This window comes from Lissotriton vulgaris, chromosome 1_1 (assembly GCF_964263255.1).
Source record: "Lissotriton vulgaris chromosome 1_1, aLisVul1.2, whole genome shotgun sequence".
Classification (NCBI taxonomy): Eukaryota; Metazoa; Chordata; class Amphibia; order Caudata; family Salamandridae; genus Lissotriton; species Lissotriton vulgaris.
Genome location: NC_141685.1, coordinates 1,378,388,860 through 1,378,415,067, shown reverse-complemented (window position 1 = coordinate 1,378,415,067; position 26,208 = coordinate 1,378,388,860). Strand labels below are relative to the sequence as shown.

Sequence of the window (26,208 nt, the reverse complement as noted above, 5' to 3'; positions counted from 1 at the left end):
TCCCTCCTTGTTAGTTCAGACCGTACATTTGTGCTCTGTCTGAATAAAAAAGGTACTTTAAAGATGAGAAAGTATTATAGAAGCCAGGCAGACTACTATTAGTGATACATCGGGGTTGATGGAGTGGGGACACGTGGGAGAGGCAGGTGGTTAAATCACATGCACAGGAGAGGGAGGAGTTAAAATGTTAGTGGTGGTTTAAAATGAGTAGGCACACGAGTGAAATAAAACAGTTGGTGAAAATGGAGGTTGGAGATAGAGAGCAGTTTTCACAGGTATGTGAGGAACGTTGGTTAATGCTAATGGCTGAGTGTTGGTGGTTCGAATGTGTGAGGAGCAGATAATGTTAAAGAGCATGCGTGGAATGTGTGAGTTTCGTTAGAAAGCAGTGAGGCAGGGATATGTAAGCAGTTGCGGGAAAGGGCTTTAAGAGTTTATAAGTGGCTTTAGTGCGATAGTTGCTATGTTGAGTTGAGTTAGGGAAAGGAGGGGAACGCTGGTTGAATGTTTGATAGTGAGAAAATGGTTCTTAGTGTGAAAGGAGGGGGAAGCATGGAAGGCGCAAACATTTTGAAATTAATTTAGACACGGTGGGAGGTTTCTGATACTGGCGAACACAGCGTGAGGGCATTCTTTGATGTGTAAAATATAATTTAGAATAAGACACGGAAAAAGTATTTTTTGATGGTTTGTTTTTATAATAAGGTTGTAACACATGTAGTAATGGTTGTTTTTTCAATTGACATTTGTAGTTACCCCTGACGAAGGTCTTACAGAGACCGAAATGCATTGGTGGAAGTAAAGAAAACTGTTTTGGATCATTCATGCTTTTCCTTCGTGTTCTTGAATGAGGTCCGGATGGGCAGGCTTGAGCACGAGAAGCTTTGAAAACAGCATGAATAACCTGCACGTGGTACAAGTAACAGTATATGGAAAAGAAATGAACTAAAAGTGTTGAAATTTAAGAAGTCAAAGAATTGTTCACATTGGAGCATTAATTTGCAATCATGGCTGTCTGTGCAACTAGGAATGGGGTGTCAAATCGCCCCATACTGTTTTCTAGACTACTATTATTTCCAGCAGGTTGATGTGGTAAACCTCTCCCTTGCTGTCCAAGTTCCCTAAACATGAGGGTTGTACCGGTCAGTACGTCATTCCAGAAGAGCTGTATCCATAAAAGTGTTAGATCTTCAGTTTTCTTGTTGAAAGTGGATGCCCTTCTACACATTTGGAAGAAATGACAAACCATAGTGTGCTATAGAGTAGGTCAGGACTTCGAGGCGGGGTTGCTGTGGGATTAATCTTTCCTTCATCCTGGCTCATAGCATAGTGATCAGCTGAAGTAAATGCTTTTGGTTATCCATCCCAATGTCTGAAAATAGGTGTGAGGAACAGGCTCAACTACAAATGTAAATTACCTCTTACTAAACACTGTAGACTATCTTGAAAGCCTACATTTCTAAAATCACTAGAACCCCCATCTGTAGCAAAATAAAATGTATTTGCATTGCAATTATGGTACAGCTAGCAATTTCCCGATTGAAGTTACTGAATAAGTGTTAATCCATATTTTATATTGGATATATACACTCCGCTTCATTCTAGAAGTATTTACATTTAGGCAACCAGTGAATCATTATTCCATTATTCCAATTTCCCTTATCTGCACTCTATGTAGCAGGCGATGTAGTAAAGTGGTAAATATGGTAACCTTGAACTACAATGGTTGTGCTTTTTAGCAGAGCGGATATATTGGAGGTATAAATCAGCAGAGTTTAATAACTGCAATAGGAAGAACCACCAGAGTGAAATTACATGGATCCATGGAAAAAGGATGAAATTATTCACATGCCTCGAGTAATCAATCAAAATTCACACATCATACGAACATATGCCTTGGAACTCCTGAAAAGCCCTGGTTGGATAGGTTCAGAATAAACCCTGGCATCAATGAGTAATATCTTTTGCTAGCAATAGGCCAGTACTGGGATTATTTGGATGAGTAATCTTCAAAGATTGTTGAAATACTGTGAAGAACAAGCTGCTTCTCAAAGTACCAGCATCAAATTCTCAAAGTCACATCTCAGGTTTCATCAACAGCTCATTTAGAAATGGAACACAGACTATCTTGAGGGGGGGGGGAAGCGGGGAGCGGGTTCCTTTCTCTTAAGAACATACATACCATTAATGAGCTCCACGGCTTCTTCTTTACTGCGAGTTATCTTGTCCTGCCTCCAGGATGAGGGTCGCCTGGACTGATTGTGTTTCACCAAAAGATGCGAACAGCGTACTTTGGTCGGCTCACCCTGGTCCATTTTGCCACAGCCACTGGGTCTTTCCCACTGGCTAGCGTTTGTCATGTGATTGAAGTAATACACACGACCTCAAAAAGAAAAAATATTAACGTGAAAACAAATTGTAAGCATTCACTTATAAAAAAAACTAATATCTTTAAAATGATCAGATATTGAATTAAGAGAATATAACTGCTCATGTGACTTGAGTTCATGTGAAGAGCAAAATAATCACAAAAACAAGCTTGGACTCAGTAGTATGAGCCACAGCTGGATGAAAATGACAATTACATTTTGGATCAGCCAACAAAAGAATTTCTTTCTCCTACTGCTAATGGCTGAAATGTGTATTAATCTACAAGTGTGCGCCTCCACTGCAACAAGTGGATAGTGAGCCATCCATGGACTCCCAATGGAGACTCCCTTTCTTCATATTCCCACAATATTCTCCATCAGGGGTCTCTAACCTTTTCTGTAGTGAGAGCTACTTCCATCAGAGAAAATCATTATAAGTTACTGAAGGATAAGCAACTCTGGCATAGTTATCAGATGCCCCACACATTCAGTTTAATTGGCTTTAAGCCTAATGTCCATAGAACCCGATGCTACAGTTTGAACAAAATACTTTGACAAGGGGTACTATAACAGGGCTGCCATGTGTGTTCAGTGAGAGCGTGGTCTTTGGGGAGGTTATGACCATGTGTGCGTATGAATGAGATGTATGTGTAAGGGTGACAGATTGTCGTTATGTACTGGTGGCACAGGACATACCTTTCACTGTATGTGGCATGTTACATGTATAACACAAATGGGAAACATTTAAAATGCAAAAACGTACTAGGAAAAATTCAGAGTCTGGAAAAAATGTCGCTACTTTACAATTCTCCAGCTTAAAATAATGGTTGTATGTTTCACTTATAAATATGGCACTCTTAATAGAGAAAATTAAACTGAAAAGTTAACTATGTGGGTTCCATAAACGTCATCTAAATGTTCTCCCATTTCCAAGTGTCACATTTCGAAACACCAAGCATCTTGCCCCCATTGGCATGGCGCCATATTTAGGTAAAAAAAAACTTAGTTTTATAGAAAAGGTTTTCATTTGTAATTTCTCCCTTTTGAAATTTTTTATTTTTCAGTTATAAATACCACACGGTGTCTACTGGTTACTAAGAGCAAGAGACCTCCCGTTTGAAAATGCAGCACCTTGAAATGGGTAAAAATTAAAATGAAGAGTTCATCCCATTCTAAAGCATTCGGAAACATCTTTTTTGTTCAAGCTTTTACTTAAAAGTTAAATAATTTTTAATTGCAGCCCCACAGCTCAGCTTGGCCCATAAATCTGACTGAGCACTGCTCATTATCAACCTCTGCTATCTGCAGCCTGATGATAATGTAAATAAAATAAATACAGCCTTTACTTAACCTTAACAGAAAAATGTATCCCATGCTTTATTAAATTGAACTCAAGGCTGCGACCTACTTTCAAGGTGTCTGGGAAGCTACTGGTATCTTGGATAGACCGGTTGGAGACGCCTGATCTTCTCCAACTCCTTCAATAGCCACTCTTGCCCTCGTAATCACTTTCCCCTGTCATTCTCCTCTTCCTATGCACCATCTCTCCAATATTATGTGATCTACTAACATCACACCTACTGCTAACTTTACTATCCAACCATCTGCCATACTCCAGCCTAACATACTAATCACAGTTAATTATATCTTGAACTCGCTGAAGTCAGCCGACATGCTCAATGGTCTCTGGTGACTCACTAAACACTCGCTATCAGCGTATATACACAGGACCCCGTAGCAAATGTATTCCATCCACGTAGTCCCCCCATAATGCATTTGAAAATAACCCCAAGTCAACCACGGGGAAGGATGGATGGAACACCACCCAAGAAGTCTGCCAAGTATTTTTGCTCTGGGGTTTGAGTGTGGGACCCCATGTGGTTGGTCCCATGACTGCAGTGGCTATCTCATTAAAATGAAGAAAGACTGATACAGGTACTGCAGTTTAAATGCTTAACTGACAGTACTGGAGGAGAACAATGCTAGGTTTGCTCTCATGAGGAGTTCATTTGAATGGGGAGCGGTCAATGGGTGGCTGATGGTGAAGGGTGGCTCCAGTACATCCCGACCGATGTACTGGTAGCCCCTTTGGAGCTAGAGGATGGGTAGGGAGTGCCCTGGTTTCCGTAGGTGGGACAGTAACTGCACTCGAGATCAGAAAGGGGATAGAGGACAATAGACTGGTTAGTGATAAACGTGGGGCTGTCAAGGTAGGATACAGTGAAGTATGTCATCATAAAGATAGTTAACCAGATACTGAGGTGCCGACTGTGGCAATTCAATAACATAGGTCCTTAGTGGGTAGACCCTATGGGCAAGAGGGGGAAGGCACTGTTGGTGGACAGTGTGCTTGAGGCGGGAGTGTGACCCAACCAGATGGACAGGTGGTTTCTGCTCACAAGGGAGAGAACCCCCCCCCCCCCTCTCCCCCCCCATCGAGCATCAATCTGGGTGCTGTAAACCACGTTAGTCAGGCATTGCAGCTCTGAACTGTCTGAAAAACAGTCTCCACAGGACTCTGCCTTGGCTGAATTTTGCCTGTTGCAATTTGCATGTACCAGCCTTAAGGAGCGATATCCTGAGGCCACTTAAAGTCGTGGCGTGTGTACCAGTTTTGTGGTGCACGGCCATGAGAAGATAGAAGCACAGGAGGTGGAGAGGGCTCTAAGCAGCTCACGCCAATAGCTCTACGGTGCCCTCTCCAGACACAGAGCATCAGTATGGGAGGGTAGCGAAGTACTTACATTAGGGATTGTGGCTCGAGTGTATTGAAGCACAAGCTGCTGAGGGCTCTGCCTTTGACTTCTGCCTGGTGCGCTTTAGATGTACCAGCCTTCGGAAGAAAGGCCCTGAAGCCCCTCAGCCAGTAGAGACAGCCTCTTAGCTGAATGAGGTGATAGGTCACCATGTATGGCACACACTGCTGCCTATCAAATTTCACAAACTGATATTTAGGGTCCCTAGTTGGTCTCCAGCTAAACTGCTTGGTAACCAGGAAGTGGTGTTCCAATCAACACCAAAGATTGACCCACCTGCTCAAACTAACACAATCCTACAATTTGCCTCCGTAGTTCTTCAAAGAATACATACCTATCTTAGAATCTGCCAGGCATTTAAGTGTTAATTATTATTTCTCAGTATTAAAGACTAGGTATTTTGTTACATGCAATGTCAGATTACCATTGTATGGAAGGATTTTGCTGTTCATCACCTTTGACAAACCCCAAGTGTAGAACATGTCCACTGTAATATTTCTTGTGAGAATGGAAACTTAAGCGGGGGAGGGATCTTACTTCACTGCATAGTTAGGTGTGATGAAAAAAAATCTGTCTAAAATAAAACATTAGAAATTCACTGGGAAAACAAACCCTCAGGGTTATAGTACTGTTATAGTTAGGTGAATGTGTCAGGGACAACATTAACATTTTGAACTAAAAATAAACCACCACAAAAATGCACTAGTTATAATTAGCAGAGATAACTAGAACTTCCTCCCCTGCCATGCACTGCTTACGACCTCACATATTACATCCCTCATGACATTCAATATGACATCTCAAATTACATCATTGATGACCTCACCCAGGCGTCTATTATGCACATACTGCGCAATAGTTGAGAAAAGTCTATAGCTTAGTCAAGGCTGTGACATAATAAAACTCAAAGGTTTTTTTTCCTTACAAGGCTATGGCCTAAAAAATATTTTTTGTTTTTATAATGAATCATACTTTCCATCATTTTTTTAAGAAAATGTATAGTTATTATTAGACATAAAAAAAGAAAAATATTTTACAATATAGTGTAGACATGTATTAATTGACATGATGATCATTATAAACAGTACAGAGTTAAAACAGGAGACAAATAATGACAAGGCGGTAGTGAGACTACGCGCGTTTAGGCTAGGTCGCCTTCATCAGGTCACAGTCTTAGTGTACTGTAACATCCAATAGGGGACGTACTTTCAGACTTCGCACTGTGATATGTAGGTATTCAGATTGCTGATGTGTAAAAACGTAAGGTACAGGAGACTGAACTGTAGATTGGCGTAAACGTGGAGCTCAGGGCATGTGGCTAGGTCTAATTAGGAGGCATCACTATTGTATGTATCCTGTATTGGAGAAAGGTATCACCATGGTATGGTGCCGATTTGTGTATTATTTTCCCCACTGGGTTCAGATTCAGAATTAAAAGGTGCCGTCTTTAGTTGGATCCTGGTATGGCGGGAAGTAGTTGATCTAATGAAATTAGTTATGGTCAAACCGCTCTATGGTCAAACCGCTCAATGGGCTACAGTCCAAACCACATGATTTACGATGGTGAGACACGATAAGCTGATAGAGACGCGGCACGGTAGAGAATCCGAAAACAAATCCCCGGGCTCGAAGGACGAAAATAGTGGTACAAAATATCCACTCGCTTTTCTAAGGAGAGTGGAGATTGTTGGAAGCCCTCTGTAGAAATCAGCTGGAACCACAATGCCATGCTTTGAAAACAAAAAGGCCCATGTGACATGTGCGGATAGCAGCCCATCATGGCTTCTAAGACTGGCAGAGATCCCTCTGGGAGCTGCGTTGCTGCACTGGGATGCACGTAGCTGGGGAGAGATGCTTGCTCTGTAACAGTACCCGCAGGGGGCTGACATGAGCTAAGTGCGACTTTGTTTTCTTTGACGTCCGCAACACAGAGAGGGGAGTGGTGTCAAGGTGTAAGGGGCAGTGCATACCCTATAGCCTTGGTATGGTGAGTAGGTGTTGGTAACACCAACACCTTTCTTCCTGAGTCACTACTTTGTCCCAGAGTCAGATCAGTGCCAGGTCATCAGGCTCCTGGAATCTCGTACACCTGTTGCGAAACATGGTCCTTTTAAATGTTACTAATAATATCACAAAACTATCTCAGTTTCTGGACTAACGGATTACGCCCCCTAACCTTTAAAGTGCCCTTAAACATTTGGATTTAGCTTTTCCTCAAGCATACCCAGTATGGCACTGTCAGTTTGTACTAAAACTCTGTGCAGAAGTCACTGGTGCACCATTAGTCAGGCAACTTCCAAATGAGATGTGGCAGGCAGTACTGCAACTTCTAAAGACCTGCCCTGCCTCAGTGTCCACATGAATATGTGGAGTGATTGATCAGCTAGTATGTTGTATAAAAAGGTAAGAAGGATAAATTACATTTTCCAGAAAAATTTGTGGCAAGTGAGTTTCAGATTTTATTTTTGGTTTACAATTGCATAACTTTTTATTCAAATGTGTGGAGCAATAAGTGGTGTCTACTGCATGGTGACAGAGCCACATTATGTTCTTCCGTCTGAAATTATGAGTTCTCTCAATTTAACATGGTTCTACACTGGCTTGTTCCACCTTGGTAGAGAATATATAGCCAAGTCGAACATAGTTTTAACATAATCTGTGTGACTTAAATCCAAGAGGTACGGTGCTCTGTCCAACCCGTAACCGCGAGAGCATCAGCACACGTAACTTAACACCTTGGCTGCTAGCAGTTTTCCCGTCCTGTGCTGGAAATTTATATTTTACTTTATTCATGACGAGCTCAGCTAGTCATCAGCACAGCTCAACCGTGCATCATGACGAGCTGAGCTCGTCATCAGCATCCAAGGGTTAAAAGAAGATCGTGCAGTGGAGTTGCTAATTTTTCCAAAATGGGCCATCCATATAAAAAAAACAGACATTTATATGCCTGGTAGTTTAAATGTGAACTGCTGGCTGTTTTGAGGAGGAAAAACGGTTCTTCATAGCAGTATAGTTTTATAGTGATCTACTATCCAAATAAATGTTCCTTAACACTTTTATTTCCAATTATGTCACAACATTGAACAGAGTTATTGTTACACTTATTTGATGTAACAATGATCACTGTCCATTCTAAGCAATTGTACCCATTTTTTGTTTCTACTGTATGGTGATAAGGCCCATATACAACATAAATTTGTATAAAGGGAACGTTTTTCACCTTCGGGTTCTGAGTGACATCATAGGCCACTTGCTCTTAATGTCACTTAGAACCTCTCTGAACATCATTGGTACTCACAGGTATCCATCTACAAATCTGCATGCTCTTTCTACGTAAAATTCTTAATTTCAGAAACTCGCTGGTCTCGGATAATATAGATTAGATTGTGGGATCTGGGATGTCAGATTTGTGTGAATAGAAGCTAGTTAGGGATACAATGACCCACACTGAAATTAATTTAATTTAGTGCATTGACTTCTCTGGCTTATCTTAATCTGGAGCTTATTTTTGTTAACATGCTTGCCAATAGTACTTTATTGAAAGCATGCGTACAGCCTCAACGTGACGGCTCGTCCAAGTTATTTTATGTGGTGAAAAGTGAGATATTTGGCAGAAAGATAAATCAGACCTAGGTCAAATTTGGAATTGCAAGAAGACCTGTGACTGGTCAGACCACCATATGGTCACATTCTTCATCAATGAAAAAGTTAAATTTAACCCGGTTCAATCCTCCAAGCCCAAAGTCTGGAAAAGAGACCTGAAAAAACTCAACCCCAGCTCTTTGCCCCCCAACAGCTGCAACCTCCTACTCCCACCGACCGGCGCTACGGAAGTTCAATCCCTGACTGACCACTATCTCAACGCTATGACCTCAATACTTAATGAGGCTGCATCCATGAAGCTAAAAAGAGTCTCTACCAAAACCTCCAATCCATGGTACGAAGGGAGTCTCAATGAGGATAGACAAGACATGCAAATGGCAGAGCGCACCTGGAGATCAGCTCCCTCTGCACTGCACCTAAAAACTGACGAAAAAGAGAAACCCCTATTTCAGGAAAACAAAATGCTCAAAATCAGATTTATTCAGCCTACAGCTCGACCAAGCAAAAAAACGTCCGAAAAAACTGTTTGAGCTAATCAGAATACAATCCAAGGAACAACCCCAACCACTCAGCACTGTACGCAAAGCACCCTCCTGTGAAGACTTCTCCGCTTTCTTTATCCAAAAAACTGACAACAAAGAGCGATCTCCTCATTGACACAAGCCTTTACTCCAAACCCCAATGCATAGCACCCACTCAACCAAAAAACAATGCTACACGGTCAACCTTTGGCACCTACTCTGAAGAAGAAATTGGCAAACTGCTCAGCACCTTGAAACCATCCAATCCCCTCACGGACCCCCTTCCTGCTAACGCTGTAAAAGACTTTATCCCTTTGCTACTCCCACTCTGGACTAAAATTATCAACAGCTCTCTTCAACAAGGAACCATACCCGACTCCCTCAAAGTTGGACAAGTCGCACCCTTACTAAAGAAAGCTACAGCCGACCCCTCTGATCTGAACAACTACCGTCCCATTACCAATATTCCCACTCTCTCCAAACTGCTGGAAAAATGTGCACAACTACAACTGGCTAAACACATTGAACAGTTAGATCTCCTCAACCCTCATCAATCAGGCTTCCGAGCAGGACACAGTACAGAAACTGCTATGACTCACATAATGGACGACGCACTTCAAATGTTAGACCAAAACGACACCTGCCTCCTCATCCTTCTTGATCTCTCTTCAGCATTCGACACCGTTCAACATGAGAATCTACTCGAACTACTAAAGGCAAGAATGGGTTTATCTGGAACTGTTCTCAAGTTGTTCTCTTCCTTTCTACACAACAGGTCGCAGAAATTCAAGAGCAACAAACTGATGTCCTCGCCAATACCTGTAACGCTAGGCGTCCAAGGATCCTCTCTATCCGACTCTGTTCAACCTAGTTATGGAACCTCTCACCACCTTGCTACAAGCATCCAATGTACACTTTCACATGTACGACGTTGACACCCAACTTTATCTCAAATTACAATCCCCCAAAGACATTCTGCTCCTGAACTCAACGATCAGAAGCACCCAATCCTGGCTTGCCGATAATCATCTCAAACTCAATGCTCTGAAAACAGAGTTCCTTCTGATCTCACCTCCAGTGAAGATCTCCATCACTCAAAGTTGGCTTAAGCACCTAACCGCACTCAATGTCCAACCCACCATCGAGGACTCAGCAAAATCTTTAGGCATAACACTCAACACCAATCTCAACATGCAGCAACATATCAGCAAGGCAACTAAGGGAGCGAACTTCCAAATCAATACCCTGAGGAAACTTAAACCCTTCCTCCCAGCCAAAGACTTCCAAACCGCAGTACAAGCTCTAGTCATCCCCCGAATTGAATATGGCAGCATCGCCCTTTGCGACTCCCCCTAACTACTACCGCACCCCTAAGAGCTTCTCTAAACGCTGCAGCAAGACTCATCACTGGGTCAAAAAAGCACTCTCACATTCCTCCCCCCCCCCCCCCCCCCCCCCCGACTTGAAATCCCTGAACTGGCTGCCTTTTGAAGCCAGAATACATCTGAAAATCGCCTGCTTGACACACAAGGCGGTACACCTGAACTCACCCGGCTACCTCACTCAGAAGCTGACAATCTCTGGCGGCACCAGAAGCACTAGAGGCACAAACAATCTTCTTCTGAAACCTAGAAGATTCCGGAAGGAAAAAAAAACTATAAGCGCTCCTTCTCAGGAATGGCACCCCGGATCTGAAACTCACTCCCTCCCGAAACCAGGCTAATCTCTTCCACAACACTCTTTAAGAAAGAAGTAAAAGCTATCCTCATGGCTAAATACACCTGAACTATTATTTCGTACTCTTTAAAGACACTGCACCGATCTGTACTACTTGTTTGATCCCATTGCTTATTTGTATTAATTGTATTATTGATTTACATGATTGGCTTTGCCCCCACCTATTTGTACTGTTAGCTTCATTGTCTTACCTGTTTGACTATGCTCCCTCATGTACCCCTTCTTTGTAAAGCGCTCTGATATCTGCAAAGATCTTGTCCACGCTATATAAAACTTTCAAAATAAAATAAATAAAGACTTTGCACTGCCCTAAAACAATATAGCTTACTAGACGTACAAAGTGCGGGTTTCCAAAACCTAAATAAAAGGCAATGTCATTTACAATGCTATTAGCTCAAACTCTTGCAAATGCAAGACCTATTGCATTGCAAATGTTTGTTTGGTCTTGGCTCTAGACAGTGCATGTGCTGTCTCGAAGAGAAACCTATGAAATGTGTGGGCTACAGCCTGTCCATAAGCTTCCCATTCGCTGGCTCCAACTCTTTCCTATTCTCTCCCTATTCGTATATGACAGCAAGAGACATGACTAATGCATGTGTTCATCCCTCCCACAGAGCAGGGAACAAGTACTGGTACCCATCCCCAGCTGCCAATTTAGGACACGTTTCAGGACTTACTTTTTCTGATTGTTTTGAGCATTTGACACAAGCGCTCTGTGTTTTCAGTAGCTCCCAGCTCAGACAGCCCTGTAAATCTTGTTGGAAATCTTATTCTCATCTCGTCACATTTGCTAAGCATTCAAAGACCAAGAAAAAAAAAAAAAAAAAAAAAAAAAACGTCAGGCACTTTTGTCAGAAGGTGCTTGTTCTGGGCTGCCACTTCCTCCCGCTTCCCTGGGTATTATGAATGTGTGCATGTCGGTCTTTGAATAAAGTACTGCATGTACCAGCAGAATGCAGCACAGGTGGAAGTTTGGAAAACCTTGCCTGCCTTATGTGGTTTTACATCCCACCGTTCACATTTCTGAAATGTCTCAATTCCCAGAGAGGAAGAGGAGGAGGGCTGTCCGAAAGGGACATGGCCAAGTAGTGCAACCCTAAGAAACCCTTTCGTTTTAATTCCTCCCCGGGTGGGCAATGCATGGAACAGCAAACATGGTTGATAGCAGCATCGGAAAAGCCTATAGACCTGGTAAGCAACTGAAAGCTAATTCCATTTGTTGATTGGCTCATTTTTTGTGAATGGGGTTGCAGATGGGAAAATGAGTAAAGCCAGAAATGAGCCAGAGAGTCAAAGCACTCACTACACCTCATCCAAACAATCAATAATTTATCCGCGTACTCATGATACCGTTCACCCAACTATTAACTCATTCTTGCATTCAGCCACTGGTGCATCCTCAGTTGCACATACTAACTCGGTAGCTGATGAGGCATGGCCAACTGCAAGGTAGACAGTGCAGCAAAAGCTTTTTGTAATAAAAGCAATCTAACATAGGCGGTGATAGCTGCAAATTGCCCCCATTTATCTTCAACTAAATTACTGTTGTGCCGGTGATGGGTCGAGACAGAATAAAATCATGCATCTTATCGTGCCATGTGATTAATTGCACTGTTCAGTTGACCTGATGAAATAGTGGGTGAATACACCTGCTACGGAAATATCTTCAACGGGTGTCCAGCTTTGCAATATAAGCGATCCCTGCTGAGGTCTTTTTTTTTTTTTAACCATCAGGTCACATGTTACAGGTTACTCTCCTGACAGGGCTACATCAACCTTTCCTCCTTCCGAAGCTATTTCAAGTGAAACCCATTGCTCTGGGTGAGAATAATCATTTCTATCACGTTGCCTCGAGTAAGATTGTAGACTAATTTGTTTCATCATACTAAAGTTGATTAAATCAGTACTGTTGCACTCTTATTGAAAAGCTTTTGTACCCCAAATGTTTAGCGTTGCATAAAAAGGATATTATCCTTTAGACAAACTTGTTTTTTTTAATAAATATTACGTGAGCACGTCAAATTGGAGTACCCCTTTTTTCTATCAAGTTGTTTTAACAGGGAACATGTTTGGTTTGAGTGGTACACACCTTTGTTCGATCACTAAAAAAAGGTGCACGGTCATGTTGTATGCACACACAAGGGTGCATTCATTGACGTACAGAATGATGCTGCAGTCAACAGCTTCATTATTGTGCCTTTTCTATTTGCCATATCTAACAGCACCAACAAAAGAATTGCTTTTTACTGATGTACTTCAGCATCAAGCATGGCTGTCAAATCCTCTAGTTCCAATTGCCCAATTGATTTTTTTCCAAATAATTTGTGTTCTGCATGGAGCTTGATTCAACATTCTTCGTAGCAACATGGAGCACATTACAGATTTTTTTACCAATTAAATAAGCTACAGATAAATTCTATTGCATAATGCAATAGCTAACGTTTTCAAATGTGGGTACTTGTGAATTGTATGCACCCTCAGCATGCACGTAGGTAAACCTAGCAAACCTGTACATTATTCTAGGTCTCATGCTTAGTGTTGCAGTGTGCAGCACCGCTCACGCAGCACGAGACCTCATGAAAGGGGTTCTGAAAGCGGACCACACGCTCGTGCATGTGATCATGCTTTTCCCCACGGCCATTGGCTTGAGCGTGTTTTTTTTACAGAAATAAGGCAAGCAATTGGGCAAAAGCGGGCGCATGTCCCGCCTTTGCTCCGCCCATTCCAGACGGTGGCCAGCACGTGCTCGCCTTGGTGCCGCGCTCCCTCCCCTGCTCCTCTGTGGTGCACACACACCCCAACTTTCGATTCGTTCTTACTCTGTCCAGCCGCCAGCTTGCCAGGATCGCCCCGGATTTCCCCGAGCCTCCCATTGCCCGCCTCTCCCCACCAAGTCCCCGCAGTTAGTTCTAGCTGCTGCAGGATGAGTTGAGAGATCACAGCACCATCTCCACGAGGCGTCCAACCTTCTCTTCTGTCCCGGATCGCTGTGAGGTTTTGCACCGTTTGGAGGGAGGGGTTGGGAAGTATTACAGCGCTAGCAACATCTCCCCCGTTTGGAGCCCCTAGGATTGGATTGTATATTTCCAGACATGACTGCGTGGAGGACGCTCAGGTCTCTGCTTGTGTTCTGCTGGGGACTATTCGCTGCAGGGGAGGAGGGTTAGAGTTATTGGACTTAATTGCCTTTTAACAATGTACATCAGCCTCTGTGCCCCCCAATACCTCCAATCTTGAGTGCTGACAGTTGGTTGCGCACCGGGAGCTTTGTGTCCTTGAAGTTGGCTTCCGGTGGGTCCTGCTGCTTTGGTCTGGTTTTCAGAACATGCAGTTTTGAGATTCCGCTCTCATTTCTCTCACATGTAATGGTGCATCCTTAACTGTAGTCTTTCATACATCTCTAGCTGGAGAAGCCGTGGAGACGCGGATACATAGACTTACTTGGTTTCTTTAGCAACCTTCATAGGCTGCAGAATAGACTGGATTGCCTGACCATCCTGTTGCATGGAAGGCATCTACTGCAAACACCACTGAGCTCTTTTTGATAGCGGCTTTTTTGTGGCATAACTGCTAGGGCTGCCGACTTTGGAGCTGGAGAACCAGGTTCGAGTCCCGGCATGGTTTAAACATCCTGTGATTGTGGGCACATCACTTTATCTCCCCTTGCCTACCACAAATGAATGTCCCTTGTCGTTGTGTAATTTAACTTCGCTCCAATACCTTTGGGTCGAGTTAATGCTAAATAAACAAGCATTTGCAATGCAATAGGTCTTGCATTATTAAAGTTTGAGCTATTGGTGTTGCATTATTTAGCAATGCCAATAGCTCAAACTTTAATAAAGCAAGACCTATTGCATTGCAAGAGGAAACCAGGGTTGGGTGATGTGTGGCTCACATCAGGGACCTCGGGACTGACGAGAAAGACACTGAGTAATGAATATTACTGTAAGAAACCTCCTCATCCCATCTTCCTCACTGTCCTCGAGCATAAGTATATACACAATCCAGAAACTGATTCAACCAAAAACACCACGCTCTAAGCAAAACAAGGACATGAATGCAAAGATCCAAACATGACAACGCGGAAGGGCCCACAGAAGTCAAACCAGCAGCACCACAGAGAAGCAAACTGCAATGGGACCAAAAATGTGTGCAGGAGCCCAAGTGGCTGCAAAACAAACACACTGACAAATGCTAACAAGAGAAAAGCAGGAAACTTCTCATCACTAGACCCAGGGAGACCAACAAGGCCTCTGACGTGCAAAGAACAGCAGAGCATCACAACGACACAGCAAGAGCACGAAGTACATCCAGGAAGGGAAACGCAACTCAATGGAGCAGACACAGGATATGGGCAAAAATTGACAAAAAACAGCAGAATACAAAGGAAAAGAGAACACCCACCCACGGAGAGAAATGTAACAGGACAAAGCACCAAAATATCTTGAAAATACAGAAGGAATCAAGGAGAGGACAAACAAGGACCCAATCTGGCACCTAGAAAAACGGCCACCAGAACAACTGGAGCAGAAACAAACCTGAAGACAGCAGACCCCAAAGGTTTAAACTGAGCATCCTGCAACACTAGCAGAGGCAAGGCCCAAAACGGCACTGAGGAAGGGAATAATCCAATAAGGCTCTACAATACCAGGATATAATCCAAGCAATGCCATGGAAGGGGGGTCCTCCGGCAGCAAATAGGGTGGTAGGCTCCCGGACACCATTCTTATTGGTTATGCTTCCACCCACTTGCCCTGTCAGAAAAAAAAGTGCCAAAAGGTAGGCCAATGGGTTTCAAGATGCAACAGACAGATTGTGCTGCGCTCCCTGCTCTGCATTGACTTTTTGCTGCCGTCTTCATGAGGGGCCAACATCCAGCCCTTTTGACGACCGTGTCGAAACAGTCCGGCATCAATGGCACAGTACTAAAATGTTTCACCTCCTTCCTTCAACACCGCTCGCAACTAATTAAAATTAACTCCTGTCTCAAAACCAACTAAAGTTACACTTGGGGTCCCGCAAGGCTCGATTCTCTTCCCGTCCCTCTTCATGGAGCCCCTCACAATCATATTGAAAAAAGCTGGAGTGAATTACCACCTTTACACGGACACCCAAATCTGTTTCAGGATCAAGTCTCCCAGCGACATCCAACTCCTAAATACCAACCTAACCGAGATCCAAAGATGATTCTATGTTAACCACTTAAAGCTTCAACCCGGACAAACCTGAACTAATCCTATTCTCTCCAAAAAGTAACCATCGCCCTATCCAAGAGTGGCTCAAGAAGCTGGTTGCCTTAAACTGCCCCCTTACCCTATCCGTCTCAGTTAAGTCTCTAGGCATCACCCTTGACAAGAACTTATCAATGAAGGCCCACATCAAAAACTATGCAAAAAGTGCTCTTCTCTCTAAAAAACCTCAAGAAACTGAAATCTTTTCTACCCCATGATGACCAGTAGTCCAATCCCTAGTTCTCTCCAAAATAGACTATGGGAACGCCATCCTTACAGGGACTCCGAAAGCTCACCTAGCACCATAAGAGCAGTGCTGAACATGTCCGCTCAACTCGTATCTGGAGTTAAAAGATTTGAACACCTCACTCCAGCCCTCAACTGCCTCAATTGGCTTCCCATGGAAGGGAGATGTACCTATAAATTGGCCTGCATCATGAAAGTGAAAAAGAATAAACCCCAGAACCGATCGTTCTCTGGCAACGCTCCCAGGATATGGAACGCTCTCCCTGGAGTCCTCAGATGCAACCTCTCCTTCTCCCGTTTCAAAAGGGACCTGAAACTCCATCTCCTAAAGAAATACTTTCATGATCAACGTAAACTACCCTAGTCTTCTTTATCCAAGTTGTCTCCCCTCTCCCTGGACTTTTAAGGATAGTGGGTGACCGGACTGTCTTTCTCGCCCTTTTAGCTTTCTCCCCCTCCGCTGCACAGCATATTTATTCCCATGCTGTATTTTGTCTGGTTTGCTTCCTTACTGACCGCCTACTATGTAATGTTATTGTCCTTCTGCTGTTTTACCGTGCATGTAAAGCGCTATGATACCTACGGGTCGAGCTAGCGCTATATAAAAACTTTAAAAATAAAATAAATAAAAAATGTCCGGTGTAAGAGCTATTGTCCTTGTTAACTCTCAGCCGTGCTGCTGTACAACATAGCTAAAAGGATTTGTCATAGACAATAGCTCTTACATGGGTGAGACTTATTGGCTTTGCCTATGCTTCCATTTTATTAGTCAATTTGGAAAGGGCCAAACTAGTGTTTCAGGATAACCTGGTAGATTCATTGATTTGTCAATTACACAAGGAGTACCACCTAGATCCTGCAGAACTAGGATACAAGATTATGTTTATATTGGAGGTGGGCTTAAACTTTGAAACCGGTCTGTGATGATATTAAAGCATACATTTGGAGGGAATGACATCCAAGACTTTCAAAGTAAACAGATTAGAGAAGAGTTAATTAAAATAAAGTGGCACGAGTCCAAACTGTTCAAAGACCTGGATTTGCTTAAATACAAGACCCGATAATTTCTCAGGCCAAAAAAAAAAAAAAAAAAAAAAGAGTGGAAATTATGTATTTACCACTCGCACTCCTATGTTCGCTTACATTTACTTATAACTACTTACATAAGAAACGGACATGCATTTGCACCAAGTTAACGGGACACTCTTCAGGCCTCAGACGCAATTACCTCAAATGTCGCTACAAACGCCACATTTTCCTATCCATATATTAGTGAAGTAGTATCTGATTTAAAGTCTTGAAATTGTTCTCAAAGTAAGCGAGTGCTCACTATGTATGTCAGTGGGAAGCAGATAGAGGCACCTACATCTCAAGCCCGCCTTTTTTGGGGGAGGGGAGAGAGGCGGGGTGTTTGTTCTCGGCACATTTAATTGCCACGATTAAGTAGTCACTCCCGGGTGCTTTCATGCATCTCAAAAGGGGAGGGAGGGTGATACAATAGGCCCTGAATTGCGCCCAATTTGATTATATTGAGTCGCCAAATAAGGTTCAGATTTATTTTTATTTTTTTTGCTTTAAGACCTAGAACAGCATAACGTCTTTCAATGAACTTTTTATTTTTAAAAGGTTTGTCATTACCTACGCTCCTACAATTATCCAAAGCAATCACGTTTACCTTAGAGGGTAAGATTCATGCGCAATAAGCATAAAGGCCTTAATACATCAGACAAATATCCTTGACTCCACAGCAAAACATGACGAATTTATCAGCACTTTCGCTGCACTCTTCCAGAAAAAATCACATTCGCGGTAGCAACATAAAATACATAAATGCATAGGAACACACCATCCCAGGAAAGGCTGCAGGGCCGAGAGCCCCGCCCACAATGGACAGTCATTTGCTTCTCCTCTGCGGCAGCACGCACGACTGCAAGATGCAAGTACCTATGCATGCACAGAAGGTGCAGTTACACCTCGTGCCTACCTCGTACTTCGCATTTCTGGGGAGAAGCATCATCACACTGTTACTTCCCTCACCTGAACTGCGACTCATGCGCTTCTCCCACCCAGACGGCAGCTTCTCATCGTCAGCCATCTTGGTTGGCTAATGCCGTGAAGTACATGTACCAACAACAAGGACCACGCCCAGCGCGCTGACGTCACCGAATCGGACAAGCTACCCTCTGATTGGCTGACCGGGAAAAAGAGGCTAGGTTCTTGAATCTAAGTCAGCTAGGTGAGAAAAAGCGGACTGTGACTGGTTCCTTTTACAGTCCCGCCACATAAATCCAGCGCTCATTGGCTTATACCCTAAACATTGCACACACGCTTGTGATTGGACTTGAACACAAATGTCCATGGCGACGGACATTTTACAATGGCGCAATTTCTGTTTCGAGAATGTGAAAACAGAAATGACCATACTCCAGGAATTAAAGAATATTTGATTCAATTAACTTTTTATGAGACAATATTTTGACTGTAGGTGCCCCAATAATTATTTCACGTGTGACTGGAATTGCTGAATGTGTTCGACATACTGCTTTTCAGAAGTAATTTTTTATTTTTGAGAATTTGCTCTTAGCTTTTTTTAAACTTGGCAACAAATATGCCATGCCGTCGAAATTACAGGTAAAATGTTACTTTCAAAGATGGCCGCTTGGTTTACCTAATTCGACCGGACTTGTGGCTTTCGATGAATAACTACACTCACAGTTGCAACAAGCATTTGCAATGCAATAGGTCTAGCATTTTTAAGAGTTTGGGCTATTAGGCAATACAATAACTTAAACTCTTGCGAATGCGATCTATTGCATTGCAAATTACTAGCGCAGATGCAGCACTTTCACATTCATTTAGGACGCACCCCTTTCTTTAGACAAGAGGGCCAACAACTAAGTGAAACCGAAGCATGTCAAGTTGACAAACATGGGTTTGGGGGATTTTGCTACAATGGCATTTGGAAGTTCAAATTCACCACACAGAGACCCAAATATGTTTAAGTTTGGTTTATTACCGGAGCGCCGGGAAACACTTCTACTCCCTTACGCGGTCGGCACCAACAACACAAATGGCCGCCTTCCGCTTCCTGTCCCGCCCTTCCGGTTTCCGGTATGCAGAACGCTAGACCGTCACCACATAGCTCCCCCCTTTATGCAATGACCAACATAAATTCTAGTCCTTACTTGCAGTTCATATCAAAGTCCTTGAAGCTCACCGGAACATTTTACTATTCTCCCCGCTCTCGTCTTTGTCACTCCATCTCTTCCTTCGCCGCTCTGTTCCATTCCTTCACTCCTCTCACTTGCGCTTTCTATGTCCATTCTCACCATGTCCTTGTCCGATCCTTCCTTGCTCCAGCCTCTCCCTCTTTCTTCCACCATGACTCCTTCCTTTCCTTCTTCATTCCCTTCTATCACTTGCTGCGTACCTTCTTCTACTTTCTCTCTGTACGTTCTGCTACTTCCTTCTTCTCCCTCGTCCACATACTCTGTACTGTCCTCCGTCTCTTCTCCCCACTTCAGGATCTTGCTGCATTTTGCCATTCTGTCCTGCGACCACACCTTTCCATCACTGAGTAGGGCCGATTGGGCATAAGGCTCAATTACTCGTAGGGGTGGTGAGAACTTGCTCTCCCCTTTCCTTTTGAGGATTGCTAACTTCACCCTTACCCAGTCGCCCTTCTCCAGCTCCACTCCTTGTACATTGTGTCTTTTATTGAAGTGTTCGGTGTACACCTCCTGCGCTTTCTCCAGGTTCTTCCTGACCACCGCCGGTGACCATTTACTTTGCACCACCATTTTCCTCCATGCCATGTTGTCCTTTGTGAAGGCATCTCTTCCCCTCAGTACCTTGAAGGGACTGTACCCGGTGCTACCCGGGGTGATACGGTAGGCCCATATCATCTTCAGTAACTCTCTCTCCCAGTCCAGTCCATCGTTGATGGCCGCTTGAATGGTGCCCATTATCACCCGGTTAAATCGTTCAACTTGTCCGTTTCCCGACGGGTGGTAAATGGGGGTGTGTTTGACCTCTATGCCATTCCTGGATGTAAACGCCTCCCATTTTGCCGAGATGAACTGCGGTCCATTGTCGCACGTGATGATTTTTGGAATTCTTTCCCTGACGAATGTGTTGTCCAGGAAGTTCACCACTGCGTCTGTATCCACATTCTTTCTTGCTTCTATCTCTGGCCATTTGGAATACTTGTCAATGAGGACGAGGGCATACTTTTGTACTTCTTCCTTGTTGAGGATGGGTCCCAATATGTCAATAGACACCATTTCCCATGGTCCTTCGGGTACTGGGTATTTCCCTAAAGGTGGTCTCAACATGCTCTGGGATTTGTGCGCCTTGGCACACGACTCACATGATCTCACATGTCGTTCTACTTGGGCATCGATGGCCGGCCACCAGTATGCTTGCCTGGCCAGGGCATTGGTTTTAGTGATTCCCTGGTGCCCTTCGTGTAGTAGTACCATCAAATGTTCGATTATGCCTTGCGGTGGAACCACTTTGTCTCCTCTCAGGAGGAATATGGCTTTCTCCGCTAGTGACAGTTCCTCTCTCACCTCCCAGTATCGTCTTAGTGCATCCTTGAGGTGTCTCTTCTCTGGCCACCCATGGACCGAACACATATCCCTTAATCGCTTCCAGGTCATCATCTGCTTTGTAGGCTTCTTCCCATTCTTGTGCGCTAATCACCCTTTCCATGTCCTGAATGGTGGCTACCACATATCCTTCCCACCTTGGGCGCTCTTGCTTGTCTGCGTCCTCCATGGCTGCTGCTCGACTCAAAAAATCGGCTACTTTGTTCTGCGGTCCCGGTATGTGTTCGACCTCGTACACGAAGTCCAGTAGGCGTAGTGTCATTTTGGCAATCCTTGGGGTGGCATGCGCATGCCCACTTGATGTTAACACCTTGACTAGAGGCTTCTGGTCTGTCTTCACCAAGAATTTTGCGCCCCAAAGATACTGCCTGAACCTCTCCATGGCCCATACCACAGCCAGGATTTCTTTTTCTATGATGCTAAACTTTTCTTCGTTGGGCGCTAAGGACCTTGAAGCAAAGCTAACCGTCGACATCTCCCCTTTCTCTGACCGCTGCATTAGCACTGCTCCCAGACCCCGGTCACTCGCATCAGTCGTCAGAATGGACTCCGCGTCCGGGTCAAACCCCTTCAGAGGTATGGCCTAACTCATCTCCCTTTTCAAAGTGTCGAACTCCTCTTGTTTTTCCTGGTTCCACTGAAATCCATTCCTTTCCTTCAAAAGTTGGCGCATGTAATGTGTCTCTGTGGTGAAGTGGGGAATACATTTGCTGTAAAATTCAGCCATTCCGAGGAATGATCTGACGTCTTCCTTCGTGCTTGGGGTGGGCGCATCTAAGATGGCTTGCATGTTGGTCCTTTTAGGTTCTATACCTTTTCCACTCACCTCATGTCCAAGATACATGACAGACTGCACCCCAAATTCGCATTTTGACCACTCTGCTGTCAATCCATTTTCCTGCAATGTTCGTAGTACTGTGTGCAGCTTCTCATTGTGCTCTTGTTTTGTCTCTCCCATGACCAGAATGTCGTCCTGGAAAAACTGGACTCCCACCACCTTCCTGAAGAGCTTGTGCATAAGCTTCTGGAATACCGCGGCCGCTGAGGCCAGGCCAAACGGCATCCTTACGAACTCATAACAGCCAAAGGGTGGGATGAACGACGTGAGGTGACTGCATGATGGTTGTAACTTAATTTGGTGGTAGGCAGATGACAAGTCTATCGTGGAGAACCACTGTATGCCTTTTGTTTTTGCTAGCACCTCACTGATGTGGGGTAGGTGAAACTTGTCAACCAGGATGTTTTTGTTGAGCTCTCTGAGGTCGACACACAGTCTCACTTTCCCATTAGGCTTCTGTGCTACCACCAGGGGCGAAAGCCACTCTGCAATCTCGATTGCTCTTATCACCCCTTCTCCTTCCAGTCTATCGAGTTCTGCCTGCACCGCTTCTCTACACCGGAAGGGGACATTCCTTACTTTGTGGACCACTGGTTTCACTCCCTCCTTCAGTTTGATGAGGTGTTTGTACTTGGTTAGTTCTCCAATTTGTCCACTAAACACTTTGGGGTATGCCTTGTGCCAGGATTCACCGTTGTCCCTTCCCTCTATGTCCATGAGCAAGATTTTCTCTACTCCTCCTGGGTTCAACAGTATTCCCTGCGCCCTCTGGTCCTTCCAGCTGAGCACTGACGGCCACTTTTCGGCAATGTACAATTTGCAATTTGCTTGGCGACCTCTGAATTGAAACAGTAACGGGCAGTACCCTAACATTGGAACCCTTTGCCCCGTGTACGTTACCGGTCTCAAGTCCATCGGACGCAATTCGTCTCCTCTTTGTGACCCAAACTTCTCTTCCCATACCTTTCTCTGAATTATGGTAATGGGTGCACCACTGTCGGCGATCATCTCTATGGGCACACCTCCTATGTGCATGTCCAGCTTAGGTTTGTCTGTTTCTGCACCTTCAATCTCCAATACTTGTACATCGATGTAGAGGATTTCCTCTACGTCCTCTTCTTCCTCGTGGCTCCCTGCTTCTTCTCGTTGTTCTTGGTCCACGTATCTGATCATGGCTCCCTTGGGTTTTCGGCGGCACACTTTTTCATAGTGCCCGAACACTCTGCAGAATGAGCACTTCGCCCGGACGGCCGGGCACGCCTTGTTGTTACCTAAGTGCGACGTGCATCCACACCTGTAACAGCTCGGGCGTCCACCTCTACCTGTCCTCTGGTCTGTGTGGCTGGTATGGGAGGTCCGCGTAACATCTTGACCCCTTTGTTGGTCTCTCGGCTTTGCCCTTTCACCTTTTGCCGGCGTCATGATTTTGCAGACGGTTTGTGTTCCTCCTGCCTCTTATCTGGCCGCTTGCGCACATCGCTTCGACATCTCCGCCTTCTTCACTAAGGCCCAGACTTCTTTTAGGGGGGCCTCCCCATTAACCCACAGTTTCTCCTGGATATGAGTGCTGGACGTGTGCATAATGATCTGGTCTCTTATTAAGTCGTCATTTAGCGTGCCAAACTTACACGTCAAAGCTAATTTCTGTAGTGCCACCACGTATTCGTCCACCGACTCTCCACTCTTCTGCTTCCTCTGGAAGAAGTTGTGTCTGTCGATCGCTACGCATACCACCGGCCGGTAGTGTGCGTCGAGGTCAGCGATGGCGTGACTGAACACATCCGTGTCTGCTGCGTCTCTCGTGTCCTTGACTATGGTATCGTACACTCTAATCCCCTCTGGACCCAAATTGTGCAGTAGTATCTTCGTTCTCCTCAGGTTCGAGAATGATGCTTCACCCTCTTCCTCCAAGGCTTCCAAATAGTTGAGGAAGTATCGTTTCCAGTCTTCCCACTGCATTTCTGGCTCCCCGCTTTTCGAAAGAAATGGTACCATTTGAGTGAGGGAGGTGGACTGGGCAGCCATCTTGTTGCCGCCTCTGGGGCCTGCTTGATCCGGAATGCGCTTGCCTGGTGGGCTCCCTGGTGGTGATTGCGTGTCTGCGTCTTCATCACTATGTTCGCTGTCGGTTGCTCTGCTGTTTGCCGCTCTCTCAATGGCTGGGAGTTCTTGTGGACTGCCCCTTTGCTCTGTGTCTGCGGTGCTTGACCCTTCCCCGCGTTTATGCCGCGCCGCCATCGTGCTGAGTGGGCCCCATATAATGGCATAAACGATCAACAAGAGCGATATTTCAGAAACTCGTCTCTGGCCTGACACGATCAGAGCCACATTTCAGAATCTCTTCCTCTGCAGCTCATTACAGCAGATGATACAGCAGAAGCCACTATCTTAGATTCCTAGATTACACTCCGAGTTCTTCAACAAGATAAAACTCAGCAACCTGGGAAAGCCCCGCTTGCTATGTTTTGATTAGTAATAGAACTCTAATGAGCACTGTGAGAAGTTGGCCTGATAGGTAGTGTTTCCAATTCTGGAACCACTGGTTATCAGTCCAAACAAACCCCAAAGATGTCAGGTTGTAAGTCAACCTTGTAGACAAGCTATCCTAGTGGTAGCATGGACTAAGCAGCCTTAAAGGCTTAACTTAAGAGGTCGTGTTAAGCGAGCTGTTTTACCACATACAATCCTGTAATCAAATGAAAGGACACCACACAAGTATATATTATAAAAATATATGTATTTATTTCTAAATTACTCCCCAGTACTCTTTATGAGGAAAGGGGCACAAGCGTTAAATCAAAAGCACTGTTACACATATAAAGTTGCACAATTATGGATGAGGGCGGGTGGCCACTCAGACCATATATCAAAAAAGTGGTATAAGTAACACTTTACGAACAATGGTTAGGCCTAGGGCCTAGAGATTCGCTGGGAGCAGTCAGGACAAGCAATGAAGAAGTCGGGAGTAGCCCACAGGAGACGGGTGCAGCACGGGAAGTGCAGCGCGCACCAATGCACTGTCAATGGTGCGTAAAAGTCAATTAAAGTGAATAAAAAGATACTTCCGCTGAACCTAGGAACACAAAACTTCAAACACAGACCCTAGAGGTGTGTACCAGTGTAAAGACACCGGCGTTGCAAAGTTACCTCACCCACAGGCCGTGGGTGCACAGGGTCGAAGTGGCGTCGGGTTCTGTCACGCAGGTTCTTGGTGCTTGGAGCTGTTGCAGCTGCAGGCGCTGTGAAGCAGAAGTGTCCGGTGCGATCCAAGGGTGGATCGATGTAGAAAAGTACCTGAAAGCAGAGGGGACAGAGTCTGGGTCACTCAGCAGTGACCAGGGTGGAACCAGGACGGAACCAGGCAATGTCGGGCGCAATCAGGCGGTTGTCGATAGGCTTCTCTCCGCTGTCACGTGGGCTCTGGGGCATCTGCGACGTCCAGGAGCAGGTCACGATCTGTCCCACGTAGGCTCTCGCCGTCAGCACCGTCGGCTTGAAGATTGTAGCAAACAGCACTTGGCAAAAGCAATCCACGCGGAACCGGGAGATTGCTTATCACTCGAACCAGGAGGGTCAGAGTGGGTGCTCCTTTTCACAGGAGCTGGTGCAGATCTGGAGCAACCAGAAAAGCAAGTCGGATTTCAAAGTTCGTCGGCACAGGGACCACAAGCCAGCTGGCAAGTGACCGGGCCAACGCGTCGAGCGCACACAAGCAGAAGGGCCCCACGCAGCACTCGTCGAGTGTGGAGGGGTGAGCTTTGGTGCAAGTGGAGCTCGGGGCTGGGGCTTCTCAAACCCCGGTGTACAGCTTCGAGGGTCACTCGTGGGCCGCACGGTCAGCGTCTCGTGGCCTTTTCAAGATGGCGTGCCCCACGCTTCCGGTCGCCTCCACGGGTCTCAGCTCTGCAGGGACTGTGGATCGGGCAGGTAGAAGGCAGGCAAGCTTGATCTCGTCGATCTCTGTCGCTCGAGTTCCGGCGGGAACTGCAACAAAGCAAGGGTCGAGGGCTGGATGGTGCCTGTTTGCACAGGGTGGTCACTCCTTGACCACAAGGGAGATTCTTCAGTCTTCTCACGTCGTGTAGAAAGTCGAAGGGTCCAGATTTCGTTTCTTATGTTTCTTCAGGATGATCTGAGGTCCGTTGGGACTGCTCCCCCTCTTATTCGAATCTCGGGGGTTGGACATCCTGCTAGGTCCCCTCCTATGGGTGGGACCCAGGAAGGGGGTGGTTACACCCCTCTCCTTTGATCCTGGCCGCGCTGGGACAGGGGCTGGGAGGCCCCAGAACCGGTTTGG

At 45.1% G+C, this 26,208-nt stretch overlaps 1 protein-coding gene across 1 annotated transcript in view; it reads right to left on the bottom strand.

Moving 5' to 3' along the window:
- PIN1 (peptidylprolyl cis/trans isomerase, NIMA-interacting 1) overlaps positions 1-18,617 on the bottom strand; it is a 29,687-nt gene extending 11,070 nt beyond the window's left edge. Inside the window, exons 1-2 of the mRNA XM_086966773.1 lie at positions 18,501-18,617; positions 2,183-2,383 (exon numbers count right to left, since the gene is read on the bottom strand). Coding sequence (XP_086822899.1) covers positions 2,183-2,383; positions 18,501-18,558 — 259 coding nt within the window. The 5' untranslated portion in view covers positions 18,559-18,617. The remainder of the gene's footprint in view (positions 1-2,182; positions 2,384-18,500) is intronic.
- Between the last annotated feature and the right edge of the window lie 7,591 nt (positions 18,618-26,208).